At 39.4% G+C, this 18,185-nt stretch overlaps 1 protein-coding gene and 1 long non-coding RNA gene across 12 annotated transcripts in view; one reads left to right on the forward strand and one right to left on the reverse strand.

Moving 5' to 3' along the window:
• The window catches only part of myb (v-myb avian myeloblastosis viral oncogene homolog), a 35,812-nt gene extending 26,548 nt beyond the window's left edge, over nucleotides 1-9,264 (reverse strand). For 4 of the 9 annotated variants that reach the window (XR_011340686.1, XM_069887268.1, XM_069887262.1 and 1 more), the window contains exons 1-5: nucleotides 8,417-8,609; nucleotides 8,165-8,325; nucleotides 6,353-6,427; nucleotides 1,845-1,962; nucleotides 1,498-1,569 (exon numbers count right to left, since the gene is read on the reverse strand). Coding sequence is in view for 8 of the 9 variants with exons in the window: in XM_069887268.1 (XP_069743369.1) it covers nucleotides 1,498-1,569; nucleotides 1,845-1,962; nucleotides 6,353-6,427; nucleotides 8,165-8,325; nucleotides 8,417-8,428 (438 nt within the window). In the remaining variant the exon portion in view is untranslated. Of the gene's footprint in view, nucleotides 1-1,497; nucleotides 1,570-1,844; nucleotides 1,963-6,144; nucleotides 6,247-6,352; nucleotides 6,428-8,164; nucleotides 8,326-8,416; nucleotides 8,610-8,879 lie in introns of those variants that run through there. The other 5 variants (XM_069887265.1, XM_069887264.1, XM_069887266.1 and 2 more) reach the window with 5 other exon arrangements.
• LOC138736973 (uncharacterized) overlaps nucleotides 8,761-18,185 on the forward strand; it is an 87,192-nt gene continuing 77,767 nt past the window's right edge. For all 3 annotated transcript variants that reach the window (XR_011340691.1, XR_011340692.1, XR_011340690.1), the window contains exons 1-2: nucleotides 8,761-9,418; nucleotides 9,708-9,868. This is a non-coding gene — a long non-coding RNA (uncharacterized lncRNA). The remainder of the gene's footprint in view (nucleotides 9,419-9,707; nucleotides 9,869-18,185) is intronic.

Here is an 18,185-nt window from a genome sequence, read left to right on the forward strand (position 1 = left end):
GTCCTGTCACACCCCAAAAATAAATTTAATCAAAAAATGGGACTGTGGTACAGTAAAATCCCCATTATCTGGAATTCAATCAACTGGAAACTCAAACAAGCAAAAAAAATTGAGGAAATAAATAAAAAGTTTGAAGAAGTCTGGATGGATGGACCACACCATGCAGGTTTGCTCTGCTGAACTAGCAATGCCCCTCAATGCGCACACATTCTTTTCGCTGTCACCACTTGTGTGGAGGGGAGTCGGGTTGTCAGCGTGAGTAAGGTGCGCCAAGGGTCTGACCAGGACACCGTGTGGAGGTGAGTCAGGTTGTCAATGCGAAGGTGGGCTGAGGGTCTGACCAGGACACTTGTGTGGAGGTGAGTCAGGTTGTCAGTGTAAGGAAAGTGCGCCGAGGGCCTGACTGGCATACTGATGTGAAGGTAAGTCGAATTGTTAGCGTGAGGAAGCTGTGCCAAGGGCCTGACCAGGACACTTACAAGGAGATGAGTCAGGGTGTCAGTGCAAGAAAGGTGATAGTTTCAATAAAGTTGTGCTGGAATGAAATGGTGGCACCCATGATGAAGAGCCGGCCGATGCTGCTTGCCACTGGGATGACTCTCCCAAAGTATCTCCCTGTGACTGCCTCGCAAGAGTTTTTATCTTTATTAGTATTAGGTATATTAGGAAGACTTTATTTGTAAACTTGGGCGAGGAGGTTAATTATGATGCCAACAAGGTTAGTGTTCCAGTTAGCACAACAGTGCAAGCAACTGGGGTTTGAAGTTAAATTTTCTAAGTTATGGGAATTAGCTAATTAAAGTGAACTTTACATAATTAAAGGCTACAATGCTGATTTTTTTTTTCAAATTAGCATTTTGCACCATCTTTTGTATTTTAATGCAGGTGTTTGGCATTGGAAGACACCGGAAAATTCGTACATCTGACATCCATGATCTCCATAGGTGCTGGATAATGGGAATTTTACTGTATTTCAACAATTTTGGTATTGCATTTTTCAAAATTAATTTTTAACAGTTTTTGATCTCAAAGTAACAGCTGCAGTATGGCAGGTGTCAAATAACTTACTAGTTAGGTTGCAATATATTGAATTATGTGGTGAAAGTGTTCTAATAAATTATCCATTTTAGAGACATAAATTTCATATAGCTAATGTTCTAATTGTGAAAATTTTGAAGTTTTTACACTTCATAACAGTTAAAATATATTTAAAACTCAACATGAACTATTCCAGGAACAGAATTAGAACAGAGCAGGTTATTCAGGTAAATGCTTTTGTTAAGCATCATTTCAATCATTCTTTGATGCATGATGGATGTAAAACAATTGAATTTACTTTTTTTAAACTGAATGCTATATTGTATCCATGCATTTATCATTACATCACTAATGTATGTAATATTAATTTACAAAAACAATAAATTAGAATATCTGTTCATATTTACTTTGTGAAACTATTATCTTGAATTATACATGTATACTAAGGATAGTACTTACTGGGAGGAAATTAGCAATAACTTTCCAGTCTTCTGTTCCATGTTGTTCAACTAGTTTCTTCAGTTTTTCATCCTGTTAAAACATAAAACATAAATGTTTGCATTCATTATTTATACATAAAAATTAAAATTGCAAATTGAAATTCTAAAGCTTTGGAATATATCAAATAGCTAGAGATTTCAGCTACATTAGTATCTGACATTATGTAATTATTGCTTTTTCAGGAATATACTACTTTTACTTCAAGAACAGTTAGTATAAATGCAATGATAAGTTTGTTAATTTGATCACATCTTCAGAATGCAGATATTTTTAAAAATCATCAACTTCAATCAATCTTGACATACCTCTTCCCGTGTCCATCGAGTTTTACTTAACTGGCGTTTACAAGACTTTGGTTGTGGTCCATCATAATCATGATCAAATATTTCAATCTCCTCTTCCTCCTCATCACTACTGTATAAACTACAAATAAAATAATTATTTAAGCAACAATTTTATCTCCGAAACTTGAATCTATTCTCATGAAAAAGATTTATAATTTCAAATATGGTCATCTAGAAACATATTAAGATTTTAATCCTTTAATCAAAGAATCTAATTCTGCAGATTTTTCTTTACTAAATATCCAATGTATCTAATTCTATTTATTCTCGATAAATTAACAAGCACATTTTCAAATGCTATATGCTTTTAATAATGTAAATATTGCTTATAATTAACCAATGTAATATTCTTAATGATTCAATAATTATCATATCAATACATTCCTACTTTTATGTACATATTTCTTTCAGTATGTACCAAATATATTCAATTAGCTATCTAATGTTTATTTTGTTTCTTTGTTCTACAATTTGCCTCAGATTTCATAGCAAACCAATAACTTTTTGTATTTTTTTAATGTTTTAAAATTTCAGACAAAAATTTTTACCATTTTTCTAAGATATAGTTAAATTAAATCAAATGCATGTATACATGGTCTAAAAATGTAAGTAGCATTGAGTTCCCTAATGAATATGCACACTTAAGGCTTTCTAACAAAGAATGCCATTATTTTGATACCCAGGATGAGTTTTTATCTTTGATAGTGTTGGGAGAATAACATCAAAATTGGACAAAGTACCTAATCCTGACTTGTCATAACTTCTGTGGGAAGTGTTTATTTGAGGATGAGGAGGTCTGTTGAAGGAGTCATGTGTGATAATCTGTACTATCCCACATTCTACAAAATTCATGGTAGATGGTCATTTGGTAAATGGACATGGCAAAAATAGCAACTTTTTTCAAAATATGCAAACATGTAAAAGGCTGGGAGAAACCTAACACCAAAATTATTTCTGTACTTATAATGTATACAAATTGTCTGGGTGCAAACTCCAAATATCCTGAGTAATGTCTGCAATCTGCATCCATAGCTGGGTTTCAATGCCGTCATTACATACTTTTATAGGGAGACGAGGAGGGTATAGTGTGTGTGGGGGGGGGGGGGGGGGGAATAATTTGATATCATACACTCAGAAGCAGGTTGAGATTCAGCAATGGGGCAGCATGATTGGCGTAGTGGTTAACGCCACGCCTTTACAGCGCTAGCGATTGGGGCCATGGTTCTAATCCCGTGCTGTCTAAGGAGTTTGTATGTTCTCCCTGTGTCTGCGTGGGTTTCCCCCAGTAGCTCTGGTTTCCTCCCACCATTCAAAACATACCAGAGGTGTAGGTTAATTGGGTGTAAATTGGATGGCATGGACTCGTGAACCAAAATGGCCTGTTACAGTTCTGTATGTCTAAATTTAAATGTTTAAAAAAAAAATGAATGGATGGGGAGCAGATCCCTTGTGGATGGATAGTCATAGAAATACAACATGACCTTTTTACATTCCATTGATGTTGGAATCTGGTGTTTAAAAAAAAAACAAATTGCTGGAGGAATTCAATGAGTTGAGCAACACCTGTAATGAACTGTGAACGTTTTGGGTTGAAACACTGCATCAGAGCATTATGCGGGAACTCCACCTCAAGGATTGACAATTCCTTTCCCTTTGCAGATGCTGTTCAATCTACTGTGTTCCTCCAGTAGTGTACTTTTTTGCACATTTTTTTAATAGAAAGCAATTATTTTAATAAATGCTATTTCAATAATGTCTCATTTGATGTTCTAGCCATTTCAACATCCTGAGTGAAATTAACTTTTCTACAGAGTACCAGATATCCACGAAGTGAAAATCTGTTCCCAATCAAACATTTAGTTTATTTCGCAATATTAGAAAAGCAAAGTACTCAAATCCATACAAAATTTAAAAAAGCAATTCCATTGTTTACAAGGATTAAAATAAAATTAAATTCATTTTAATAAATGGAAATAGTTAAAACTATTTCTTAAGCCTCGCTCATTTCAACTAAATGCTCCGTTCCGTGCGATATGACTCCACCCGATTATACTGTACTACTAATTGCGTGAGTTATATTGCGGCCACCACTTATACCACTCCAAGTTCATCCTGAAGGAGGCATTGTTCTTGAAGAAATTATTTCTCCCTCTCTCAGTCCCTGCAGATCACTCCATCTAGTGGTAGTGGGGGAAGAACAGACAAACCTTCTCCCTAATGAAGCAATGCATTTGGGAACCAGTAAAGGAATGCCAATTCATTAATGTTTTAATAACTGTGAAACAAATAAACCACCTTTAACATCAACTATGACTAACAATTTTTTTTAACCTTAAAAACTACGGTAATATTTAATTTTGATGTTTTCAATGTTGCACAAGTACTTTATTTTGCTCTGGAAATGTTTTTTGATATTAAACTTGGATTGACTAGCAGTGAAACTAGGCAAGTTGTCAGGGACAGTAACAAGCAATGAACTTCCACATTACTCCTTCACATGAATTTGCGATCAAACATTAAAGGACTTTATCTCTTCTGACTCTATTCTGAGAATACATGTTTTCTCACGACAAACTACAATTCAATACAAACAGACATTTTTTTACTCGGGGCACATGATGAGAAACAGAAATATTCACATTGTTGCAGTAAGCGTCCAAATCACCAATATATCCTGACAAAGTAGTGGATAACAAATGACAATATTTATGGTCATGTTCATTCTTACGTGAAAAATATTGCATACTTTAAAAAGCTAGTCCATATGATCTTCAAGGCTCAACTTCACGCGCAGTTGGTACATCTATTGAAAACTCAAACGCAATGACAGTTTAATACGATTGAAAAATCTTTATGAGCCTTTTGGATTCTGCCAGTTATTGGTACAAAAATAACATTAAACCAATGTTGGTAACCACGCAGTAAAGGGAAAACTTTTTTAAAAATCTACCGATTTTATAATATCGCGATCATGAGGTCCCTACAGTCAATGGCGAGATTTTAGGTCCTTTTTTAAACCAATGACCCATAAATGAGAGCTCAACAAAACACGAACTCGGATTTCATGCGCTAAACACAACTGCGGCCCTCAGAACTTATCTGGTCTCGCCAAGTTCTTCAGTCTGTACTTTCATGCGTGAGTTAAAAAAAAAACTTGCTATATTAAATTAAAACGTTTCAGAATTACGATAACTTTAGTCCTAAAATTCTGAAAGAATCCTATCACTGACTCGTTGATCTTAAGAATATGCCGGCCGAAGGAATTTCCGCCGATGAGAGCACCAATAAACTTTTGGTCATTTATCATGGGTAAGTGTTATTGTTCCCCATTTCGGTCCATTCCGATTTTAATGACGATGAAGTATCTGATATACTCAATTTACTTCCACCACAAACGTTAGTCACAGACGAATGGTCAAGTTCGAGAGAGAGATCGGACCAATTTCTGGTATTGTGTAATAACATAATGACAACCTATGTCAGAGTCTCTGCCAAGTTCAACTTTTAATGACACATTGTATGAATGTTAGGATCTCGTGTTCAGCAGTTTCATATACTTGTAACATTAATATCCACGTGCCATTCCACAGCTTAAGCATTAAGAAAACATTAAAAATGTTATCTACTTCATTGATCAGGATGAGGTACAATTTTCTTCATGCATTCGATTTACAATATGCCTTGCCTCTTACTCATGCTGAGTTCGGTGAATGATGAATATACCAACTGCGAAACTACATTACAGTAAACTACACACAAACACGAACCAGTCAACTTTCCTCTGCGAACATGTATGACAGACATCGCTACAGACAGACCTAATTAAACTTCTCCATATGCAATATTCTGGAGCCGTGTCATGTAAATTGTAACTTTTTCAGGCTTAATGGTGATTGCATAAAATGATCAATATGAACTTTTAAAATCCTCGAGCTGTTGTCATTTGACACTCAGAACCTGCGCATATGACTAAGTTTTACAGCTAAATCTACTGTATATATACACACAATTTGAAACAATAAATTCAGAGATCAATCCATAATTTAATTTTATCCCATTAGCTTTATATTGCTCCGGATCCATTCATAAATTAACGGCATAAAGAATCTTAACATACCGAACTTCGCGTTAATCATTTAATAAGTAGTTTTCTAACCACAGTGCAAACCTCACCAAATTAAAGTGAAAGTTCTTCCTCTTTCTGCAATAATAGTTCTTTTTTTTTGTTCATTAGACAGTAATCAAAGCATATAAAAGTTACCTATTTCGTGGCCGCCGAGCCATGAGTTTCCTACAGAGTGCGGAAGAAGTGTCGCTGCAAGCGATCACCCAAACTCACACGAGGAGGAAGCAAATTGAGATTAAAGTGTACGCTCTGTAAACACAGATTCCTACAAACAAAGCCTTGTACCCTCCCCTCCCGCCGAATCTCGCGCCCAAACCAGAGTCAATCTAAAGCGCATGCGTACTTGTCATCTTGGCGGTTCTCCGTAAACCCGCCTTTTTCCTGCAATCCCCGCTCAAGCAGCACCAACAGCGCCTTTCTATTTAGAAAGTAAACAAGTGTAGATTATGTACTTTTGTTCTTCATCTGTAAGGTCTTTAAAACAATACAGAGATTTTGAGGGGAGGCTAGGAGCGGGGGATCCCTGTAACTAATCAACACAATTACTATGTCATTTTAAAAACTTTCTCCTGCGGAGCAAAAGCAACCGCACACAGGTTGAGAAGTAGATTCACTTGAAGTGAATTGCGACACGAGTTTTGGAAATGCGGGGGGGGGGGGGGGGTAGGGGTAGGGGGGATTGAAAACTAAATTTAATTACCAGTCGTCAGTAAATTGTATGATAAATATTTAATTTAATTTTTTTATGATCCACATTTATATGATTAGATGGCGCGTTTCTTTTATTATAAAAAGAGTCTAATGCTTATTCCATAGATGGCGCAACTTGGTTTTGCAATGAAACCTAAATATGGAGTAATGAGGGTACTTCGTTCTAAAAACAAAATAGTAAAGCAAATGCACATTTTCCTCTTGATAGCTTCTGAAATGTAAGATTAGATCATTGAAGACTTTCGCAATCAAGAGAGAATATATTCTGAACTCTTGCTTAAATTGTATTGACCAAACTCAGCATTTTCCATTTTTCGCTATGAATACAATTTAAGAATCTTTCAGTCTCTTGTGTTGTGATCGGATAAAGCAGTATGGAATCCGATGCATAACTCTTGACAGTGGATTACAAATATAATGCATGCAGTATTAAGGATGTGGGATCGCTGCAAGTTTCCCTATCCTGCGCACTCCTGGCACGTGTAGAAAGCAAAGGGACAACAAAGATCTGGAGCAGTTGGGAGACGCATGAAGACAAGGTTCCCATGGGTCGTGTGCATGAACTTCACTTCAAATAAAATGCCTCAATATGACAATACCTCTAAATATTCACAATTCACGAAGTCCTTTCACCTATACCTGTTCCAAATGAACTCATGTTAATCTACTAATAAGTATCGCAGAATAGGGTCCGCTGTATATGTAGTCTTTAATCAAATTAATCTGCATTTCATGGTTTTGCTAACATCCGTTCATTTCTCTAAAAGTGTACTCCAGGAACTCGTTATTCCACGTTTTAATTTTTAAGATTTCCTTTCCAACGTTCTCTTCGTTCTTAGTCCGACTCCGAACACGGGGGATCTCTCCGCATTGAAATTGCCCGTGTTATGACAAAATATGGCCAAGTCACTTGAAAGATCTTAACGCGATCAGATCCTGCTCCAAAGGCAGCGTCCTGCCGGTCCTGGGTTGTGGTGGTAGGGTTCCTCACACCAGGAATGTGTGCTTCACACAGACGTGAAACTTCAACCCCTTTCTCTCTGACGACGCACTTGTTTTGTATTCGGTGTCCATTATTTAAAATAAACTATAATAGATATATAGAGAGACATAAACCATCTATATGTTGCCTCGGCTTATCTTCCTCTTTTGAACAATTGTTTCCTCATTTCCGTTACCGTCGTTTTCCCCTTTTGTTTTCCTTCACCCTTTTCTTGGTGGCATTACTTCCACTTGGATCAGTTTTCTCGCTGCAAGTTATATTTGCAGCCAAATGTTTCTCACCGGGCAATTAAGCATAAAAAAATACCCCCCCCCCCCCATCCCATCTGAGAGGAAAGGGGTTCAATTAAATGAGTATTTAAATAGTTTATGTAATTCCCCCCCCCCCCCCATATTTACAGCAGATACTGATTGCAGACAATGGCCTCCCCCTTAATCTCACCCAATGTCTCCGGTCATTTGCAGGTCGATGTTAGGAACTGATGTGACGGTACAGGCCGGCATCTCCAGCCAATGTGCGGTCATCGGATTTGCACTGACAGGTTTAATGACCAGTACAGGGACACGTTTAATCACACGAAATAAACCGCCACGGGGGTCAAGCTGCGTTCATGGAGGGGGGGGGGAACAAAATGATAATTCATTTTAGATTTTGATCGCTGGTCACTGAGTTGAATCCTATGTGCAGGCCTACCTCGGGGCCCATTCGATGGGGGGGGGGGATTTCCTGCACTTAATGCACAAAGTGGGTCGTCAAGGTTTGGTCCAGGCCCGCGGGGTGTTTCGCGTGGACATGGTCCCCTCCATTCTCCGAAATATTACGATCAATCACGGAGTCCACTGCAGGATCGCAAGGAGTGGCCACATCCTCTCCGGCTCCCCCGCCCCACCCCCGCCCCACCCCCGCCCCGCCCCGCCCCACCCCCGCCCCGCCCCGCCCCACCCCCGCCCCGCCCCACCCCCGCCCCGCCCCGCCCCGCCCCCGCCCCACCCCCGCCCCGCCCCGCCCCACCCCCGCCCCGCTCGGCCCCACCCCCGCCCCGCTCGGCCCCACCCCCGCCCCGCTCGGCCATCATGGCAAGGCCCGACGGTGCCAGGTGTTTGCGGATGAATCGGCCGTCGCCACGTGACCCGGCCAATGGCCGCTTCACACCTACCAGCAGGAGCCGTCCACGGGCTTGGAGCCTTCCGCCGACGCCGCCATAAACCTCTCTTGCCCCTCGACCTCAAGCTCGGTCAACACCGCGTCGCATCAGACCGGGGGTTGGGGGCGGTGGGGAGATGTGAAATGATGGCGGGTACACCCGCTCGGATCGGGGAGGTGGGATATCCAAGCCACCTGCCGTCGCCCAATTGTACGGCGACTAGTGTGTGTTTCCCTTTCTCCCTCGTGTTGCGACCCCGCCCCCGCCCCCGCCCCCTCCCCGGAGGCCGTTGCAGCCCGTACTTCCTTCCAGATGCAGCCTCACGGCGAGTGGAATGTCGCCGATTCAAATGGGACCGGGGTTCGCGACACGAATCGCACCCCGCCCGCCGCCTCGCGCGCGCTCCACGCGTGCACCTCGCGTCTGCTCCCCCGCCCTGGGGATGCGTGACGTTGAGGTGAGGAGGGCGCGTGTGGATTGCTGGAGGGGGACCGAGGCTGACGTGCACCCTGGAGGGTGAAAGGGAGCGGTTCATCTCCCCCACGCTTCAGGTAGAGGGGGTACTGGGGAGCGAAGGCGCGTGCGCAAACTCTCACCTGTCCTGGTTGGCAGGTGCGCCAGGCTTGCACCTGTCCACCATGGGGGAATTTGATGGCCTTGTACCCTCCTTCCATTTGCGCACTCTCTTGGCCTCGAAGCTTTTGAATGATAAATTCTGAATGCTTGCCACAAAAGCTATAGGGAAGGACGGTTAGAAGCGTGAAGTCGTGTTGGTGCTGCTAGCTTTGTGATTCTTGTGAGAAATTGGCGCGATAATAAAAGCACCATTTGCTCTTCCAGGAAATCCCATTCAACGCCTGGTTGAGTACCATAAATCATGAAGCATGCTTTCATTTATGAACTGCAGCTGCAGCACATTGTTGGCTGGGGCAAGCTTGAAGGTGTGAACTGTACCCTGCAAAGATGATTGTCCTTAGAATCTCCTGCAACAAAACTTTTAAGTAAGTAAATTACAAAACAAAATCAGAAGAGCTTAATATCTTGAAAAATTGCACTAAGCATACCAATTAGAATGGGGGGGGGTGGGTGGTAGAGAATTTTAAGTTATTCAGTTTGGAAAACTAGAAATTCAGAATGTTTTTTGAGAGCCAAATGCCTTGTGGGGGCGGGGGGGGGGGGACTGCCCGTACTAGAAATGTGAAATAAAAACATAAAATTCTAGAAATGCCCAGCATCTGCAGAGGAAAAATTACCTTATAAATTTGGTGGTTATACATTAGAAAACATAACAAATGGAAGCAGAAGGCCTTGCAGAACCTTTAACAAGCTGTGCCATTCAATAAGAGTGAGGCTGCTATTTCTAAATACTATACAAGAACATTCCTTAATATTCCTTAATATTCAACAATCCAACATTGGAATATATATGAATGAGGAACAGGGTTAGGCATCTTGGACCCTCAGACTTTCTCTGCCAATTATAGTGGTTGTAATCTTAATTTTACATTCCTCTCTCTCCATGGAACCTTACACTGTGTTGCTCATCAAGAATTTATATGTCTCTTAAAAATATTCAAAGACTACATTCCTCCTCTGAGGAAGAGAGTAACAAAGTCTGACAACACTAAGGAAAAAAAAATCACCATCTCTGTCTTATTTTTTAACAGGTATCCTAATTTTAGATCCTCCCATATGCTCTCCACATTAATACTCATAAAGATTTTAGATGTTTCAATCAACATTAATTTTGGTTTATTGTAATTACTAACTGATCTTTCCTGGCCCTTTCAGTTAAAATTCCATATTCATCATGCTTGGAGAGAAGAAATATGGAAACAATGGATTTTATAGCATTACAGTTAATTTGCAATCTTTATCTTTTTAATCTGGATTAACTTAATTGTATGAATTTAAATTCTGGAATAGTTATGATAAGTCTCAAACTTCTGCTGCTCATGTTGTCAATGAACTATTTCTTTTTTGAGAACATTATAAAATGCTCTACTGTCTAAAATTAATATTTTAATTCCAGTAAAGATATTGTATGGGAATGTAACAATGATAATTTAGCTGTCCATTGATAAGAATTATTACACAGTTGAGCTACCCTTAGTTATTATGTAATTCATGGAATATTTATTTCAAACATAGTTGGCATAACAGTTAGCACGATGCCTTTACAGTGTCAGAGATCGGGACCAGGGTTCGATTCCCGTGCTGTCCATAAGAAGTTTGTAAGTTCTCCTTGAGTCTGCGTGGGTTTTCACCAGGGTTTCCAGTTCCTCCCACTGTTTGAAATGTACTGGGGGTGTAAGTTAATTGGATGTAAATTGGGTGGCACAGACTTTTGTTGGTTGAAATGGCATATTACCATGCTGTATGTTTAAATTTTTTAAAAATATATTTTTTCTCAACACACTGCGCTCATTCATATCACACACCATGTGCCAATTGACTGGTTGCCTGAGGTATTTCATTAAATTAATTTTGTCATTTCTAAGCTGTCTCATTGTAATAATTCTGCATTATTTGTGAGTTTGACTGGAACACACTAAGTTTCAAAATCTAGAACACTGAAACTTATTATTATGGTACTTGGACTGCTCTTTGAGGCAGCTGTTTTAACATGTGCCTAACACAATTCCTGGAACTTGTTGTTTTCTACACTTTGGTCAATTTCTTATTCTTTCCCGCAAAAGTTTTGAAGAGACAGCAAAACAAAATCTAGTTGCTCTTGCTGGAAGGGACGTTTCTGCAGATATCAGACATTTTTTGACAGATTACTGTTAAGAAATTAAGTACCATAAAGCCAATAAAAACAAATAAAATTCAAAAGATAAATACAATATAATTAATTAAATTCTTTATTGACATGGTGCATCAGTAGGTCATAATTATCAACTACTAACACTATCCTTCCAACATGCAAAATGTAGGACTGTGCACTGTTAAATAATTGAGTGTCTGTGCGCATCAATCTGGCTTGTGTAACCTGCAAAGGATAAATTTCTGATGTGCAAAATGGCATATCAAGCCAATCAACAAAAGCAACTGAAACAATATTGCTACTTTTATTTTGAGGCACTTCATAGAAATACCAAAACCATTTAAAGGGGAAATAGATAAACTTTGGAAAACTCAGCGAATTGAAAGCTATGGGGAAATTGCATTAATAAAGCATGAGGCAGATCAGCCATGATCATATTAATTGGAGGCATCCTTGAGGGGCCAAGAGGTCTATGCCTGATTTCTCATTTTCTTATGTAATTTTCAAAGTTGTTATTGCATTTGCTTCTATTGGTCTTTTAGGCATCACATTCTCAATGAAAACAAATTGGCATGTGAGAAATGTTTGATAACTTCACTTTTATTTGGTCAGAGTATGGCAACAAACCCTGCCAGCCTAGGAGCTCATGCACCCCATCCCCTCAAAGGTGGGAGTAAACTGGAGCACTGGGAGAATGTACAAATTCCTTACAGACAGCGCCGGATTCGAACCTGCGTCGCTGGTGCTGTATTGGCATTGTGCTAAACGCTATGCTAATCATGCCTTGCAATTCTAGTTCCTTTGCAATTACAAACCATGTTTTTGATTAGCGACGCTCTAAATTTTTCCTTATTTATTCATCATAATATTCACAATTTTCAACACATCTATCTAACCTCTGAATCTGCTGAAAGAAGGTGTGATGTAGGGAAAATGAGGTTGTTGAGAAGTAGATTTATATAGGTTAGCACATCATTGTGGGCTGAAGGCCTGGCACTGTGCTGTAATGTTCCGTGTTTTATGACTGTCTCCAGCTTTTTTTCATAATTTGCAGTATTTCAACAAATCTCATTTGTAATCTTTTCAAAGACCTTAGCATAATCTTGATATAATTCTATTTGGATCTAAGCAACATTTTATTTTGCATAACTTCCTTGCATTAAGACCTGTATTAGGCCAAGTATCTTATTTACATGTTTAACACCATCTCAAATTACATGATAGCTTCAAAAATGAAAAAAGGGAATTTAGAGTATGTCTTGGATTCCCATGAAAATAGATTATATTACCACTCATTATTCTTTAAATGAATGAATTAACAATTTGGTTCTTCTGTACATGTCCTTTAGTCTTATTCTCCTCACCATGTTTCTGATTTAAGCCTGATTTGGATCATCCTGTGCTCAGTCAAAGGCGGTTTTTTTTTGAATGGCACTTTAAATCTCAATTCCAAACTGCACTGCCATAATGGTGCCAAAAGCAAACTAAAAGAACAATATTGCATCTTTCTTTGAGGCACTTTGCAAACCTCTGGAATGAACATCAATTTTTCCAATTTCAGGTAAACTGCTCTCTCAGCAATCTTATTATCGCAGTCCCTTCTCACAACGTTTCCTAAAAATGTCTTGCTAACAATCAGTTCCTGTGTGCCTTATCACCGGATCTGTCTTATTCTATCTCCATAAAGGTTTTTGTTGTACACCACTCCTGCCCCCAGCTCTGTTTTGAAAACTGTAACCCCTCAATTCTCTCTCCATTTCTGAGGAAAGGTCACTGACCTGAGGTGCAAACTGGTTTCTCTTTCCAACAGAGTGCAGTATCTGCTGTTTTATTTGTTTTTAAACCCTCCCACTCTTCTCCCTATTCTGAGGAAGGGACACTGATCTGAAACATTGCCTGTTTTTTTTTACCCACAGATGCTGCTTGACTGGCTGTGTTCTTCTACTTGACTACTTTTGAATCTGTATATTCACTACTTAGGGTTCAGTTGGTGCTAACAAATCTATTACATAAAATTTTTAAAGTTTTTGCAAAAAAAATTAGACATCAAGCATTTTAACTTAGTATTTCAAAATGCTTTATCGAGAATTTCATCTTCATCTTTCAATAATTTCCTTTAATTACCCTTAAGAAGATGGCTTGCATGTTGAACTTGTACTTGCAGATTCATCTGCAGTACTGTTGGGTGGTGTAACAAATTTGTGTTAATATTAATCTTTAAAGTTATAGAATTATATTTTGTATATATAGTGATGGAATTGTGTATATTTTAGTGAGAGAATTGTGGGCTTAAACAGGGCCACACAGTTTCTCAGAGAGAGAAGCCATTTGCAAAGACAAAAAGTTTGTCAAGTTGTTGTTCTGCTGGAAGCTTGTTTGCTTGAGAGGTCTGCTAATTCAGAACTGCAAACTGCCATAAAAGTCTTGTGACTGTTCTCCATCAAGAACTCGAAACAATAGGTGTTTGTTCAGGAATATCTGTTGGCTGATTAACAGACAGTCCAGAGTCTGATCTACTTAAACTTCTGGTAAAGATGCGTTTAGCATATCAATGTGAATTAACTTTGGAAGTTACTCCAAAAGGCCATCTGGAATGATTCATGCTTTTGGAGAAGTGAAACAGAAAATATGTCGCTTGTCATGTGATGAGAATTTTAGGAGAAACATTACTGAACGAGAGGCATTTTAAAACCAGAAGAGTTGACCATCCTGTAAACAGTAGCTTCTATAGAGAGAGGTGCTGTTCTGTATTTTATTATTATCATTGGAGATATACAAAATCAGTGGCAATAAAGATGAGCCACTTCACTGTCTGACAAAAGAGGACAGTTTCAGGATTGAAGATACAGTAACCAGAAAAGGTACTGTTGTGTTACTCCTGGAAAAAGGAAAACACAGAATAAGTAGCTTTTGAAATAAGGAAGACCACTTCTGACTGCCTTTTTAAGATAAAGAGGACAGATTCCAAAATCTCCAAGCAAAAGAGAAAATTGTTCATATGAAGAAACATTGCTCTGAAAATAACCCTTCAAAAAAAATTTGTGAGTTTTAAAAGGTCTGATGATATTTCCAAATAATTTATTATTTATTTTGAGCAACAGTGTAAAGAAATTTGATGCCTCACACTTATTTCATAATTGCTTTTGAACAGCGGTAAATAATTTGAATCTCAACACAAGCTTTCTAAGGCTGAACTTTAAATTCATCTCTTCAGAATTAACCTTAAATTGTAATGGTTTGGGTTTTCACAAACACACACTTACATTTATGCATAGTGGGATTAAGTTTGAAGTTAAGTAAGAACTGTTATGTTATTAATAATAATAACCTTTGTCTTGGTTATTACCATTGCTCCTAATTTAGTTCATAACAGTGGAAAGTTCTAGAAAAATGTACTTCCAAATCAGTTCAGTGTATTCTTGGGTGGGATGGCATTCTCATGTGCCTGTTTCTTTGGTTTGCTAGGTGGTAGATGTTATGAATTTTGATTTTGCTATCAATGAAGCCTTGAGAATATTTTAGAATATTCCAGTCATCGATGCAAAACCTGCAAACACACAACCAGACATAACACACAAACAGACAAGTAATATTTATACAATATAAATATTGTTTCGTGAATATGAGAGCCTCAAATGGTTAGTGTGAACATTCTTTTAGTTATTCAGCATTCTCACTGCCCATGGGAAGAAGGTGTTCCTCAACTTGGTGGTGCTGGATCTGATATTCTTTTTTATCACTTTCCCAATGGGGGGGGCAACTAAAAGATGCAGTGTGCAGAGTGGAAGCCGTCCTCAATAATTTTTCCCACCTTCTTCAGATAATGATTCCGGTAAATCACATTGATGGGGGTGGGGGACAACACTCCAGTGATCTTCTCTGCCACTCTTGGTCCTGTAGATTGAACTCTGATCCATTTCTCTGCAGCAACAGTACTACCTTGTGATGCAGTCAGCCAGGACAATCTCGATAGAGTTCCGATAGAAACTTTGCAAGCTTCAGTCTTCTCAGGAAGTGCAGTCGCTGTTGTGCCTTCCTGACAAATGAGGAGATGTGGAGTGTCCACAATAGGTCATTAGTTAAGTGGACTCCAAGGAACTTGATGTGATCCATTCTACTACAGAGTTGTTAATGAGTAGTGAAGGGTGGTCATTCCTGATCCTCCTGAAGTCTACGATAATCTTCATCTTGTCCACTTTGAGACTCAGGTTGTTAATCTCGCACCATTTCACAAGATTTTCTACCTCTGAAGTGAGACTCATTGTTGTTGTTGATCTGCAAACTTGATGACACTGTTGGAGTTGAACCTGATGAAGTCATGGGTCAATTGTGTGAACAGCCCTGAGGTGCATCAGTGCTCAGTGTGACAGTGCTTGATGTTCTGCTATTGACCCAGACAGACAGATCTTTCTGTTAGGAAGTCCAGGTTCTAGTGACAGAGAGGGGTGTTGATTCCCAGTGAGGACAGCTTCTCCACCAGCCTCTGGGTCGTATAAAATGCCAGACTTGTCAATGAACAGCATCCTATTGTCTGAGGTGTTATTCTCTAGGTGGGTCAGGATAAGATAATCTTGTATTCTCATAGCACAAGTACAAAGAAATTGAGTACACATCCTGACAGTGGACATATACATCAAACAAATAAGATATAATAACAATAAAACAATGCAATATTCAATGTTTGGTGATGTTCAGTTCATGTCTGGCTCTGGGGTAAAAACTTTTTAAGTTTGTTTGTCCGTGATTTAATGGACCTGAAATGTCTACTGGAGGGTAGCAGGTCAAACAGATGATGACAAGAGTGGTAAGGATCTTTCAGGATATTGGCTGCTCTACTAAGGCAACAAGAGCTGAATAAATCTTCCAAAGAGGGCACTGAGCAGCCGGAAATATTCTGGGCCATATTGATGACCCTCTGAAAGTAACTCTTGTCTGCTGCTGAGCAGCTGACAAACCACACAGGAATGCAGTAGGCCAGCACACTCTTGATGAACAGCAATAGAAGAATACCAGCGATTTCTCCTGCAGTTGGATTTTCCTGAGAATCCTCAGGACATGGAGGCATCATTGTGCCTTTTTAACTATTTCAATGGTATTGGTAGTCCAGGAGAGATCTCCAACAAAATGTGTACCCAGAAACCTGAAAACAGTGACCCTTTCCACTGGGTCTGGAACTGTACTGTTCCTCCTGAAATCTATTATAAGTTCTTCTGTTTTTGAAGAGTTTAAGATGAGATTGTTCTCTGAACACCATGCTGTTAGTCTTTGGACTTCATCCCTGTAGGCTGTCTTGTCTCCTCTTGAAATGTCCAATCACATTCTTGCTGTCCACAAATTTGATGATGATGGTTGATAGAATATGTAGAGGCACAATCGTGGATATAGAAGGAATAGGGAATGGGGCTCAATACACACCCTTGTGTGGTTCCGGTATTAAGTATAAGGATAGAGGAGAGGTAAGTGCCAATTTTAATAGCCTGGGAGTGGTTTGTGAGAAAGCCCTTCATCCAGAGACAATTAGATTGAGAAAATCCTAATTCAGCAAGTTTTGTTACTGGTGTTAAAGGCAGACCTGGTCTATAAATAGCATCCTCACATAGGTCCCTTGGTGTTCAAGGTGGGTCATTGTGAAGAACAGTGATGATGGCCCTATAGGCAAACATGGATCAAAGGAGGGTGGGAGGCTGGCTTTTATGTGTTGCAAGACCAGCTTCTCGAAGCACTTCATGATGACCAGTGTAAGTGCTGCTACAATGGTAGTCATTGAGGCCGCTAATGACGTTCTTCTTGGCAGTGGGATGATTGTGGCAGACTTCAGGCAAGATTGGACGATAAATTTAGACAGGGACAGGTTGAAGATCTTTGTGAAGACCTTGGAAAGCTGGCTTGTGCATTCCTTCAGCATCTTCATGTCATGCCATCAGGGCTGGTGGCTTTCCTTGGATTCACTGCACTGAGCACCCATTTCACTTCATGCTCTTACAGAGTGAGGACATGGCTGTTCAATGTTGATGAGGGTGTTGTGTCTGTCTCCACTGCTTTACCTCAAATCAAGCAAAGAAATGATTAAGATCCTCAGCCAGCATGACATCACCATTGACAGTCATACTGTGGCTAGTTTTCTAATTGGTGAAAATCTGAATGCCCTGCCACATGCACTGAGGATCGTTATTGATGTAATGATTCTCAATCTTCCTCTTGTAGGCAGCTTTAGCATCCCTGATGCCTTCCTTCAGGTTGGCTCTAGCAGCTCTGTATAGTGCTCTGTTGCCAGACCTGAAGGCAATATTACAATCTTTGAGAAGGCTTTTGACCTTTGTCATCCAGAGATTCTGGTTGGAATACAACCAGATACGTTTGTCCAAGGTGACATTGTCAACACAGTTATGTTTGTAACAGAGTACATACAGATGGAGTGAAGGGACAAAGCTATAACATCAGTGTAAGTTGAATCTTCAAATCTTCTTAAAGCAGAGATAGATTGATTCTTAAGGCAGAAATGAATTGATTCTTGTTAACCAAATGAAGTAGGCAATTCTAGGTTGAGTGAT

This window comes from Narcine bancroftii, chromosome 6 (assembly GCF_036971445.1).
Source record: "Narcine bancroftii isolate sNarBan1 chromosome 6, sNarBan1.hap1, whole genome shotgun sequence".
Classification (NCBI taxonomy): domain Eukaryota; kingdom Metazoa; phylum Chordata; class Chondrichthyes; order Torpediniformes; family Narcinidae; genus Narcine; species Narcine bancroftii.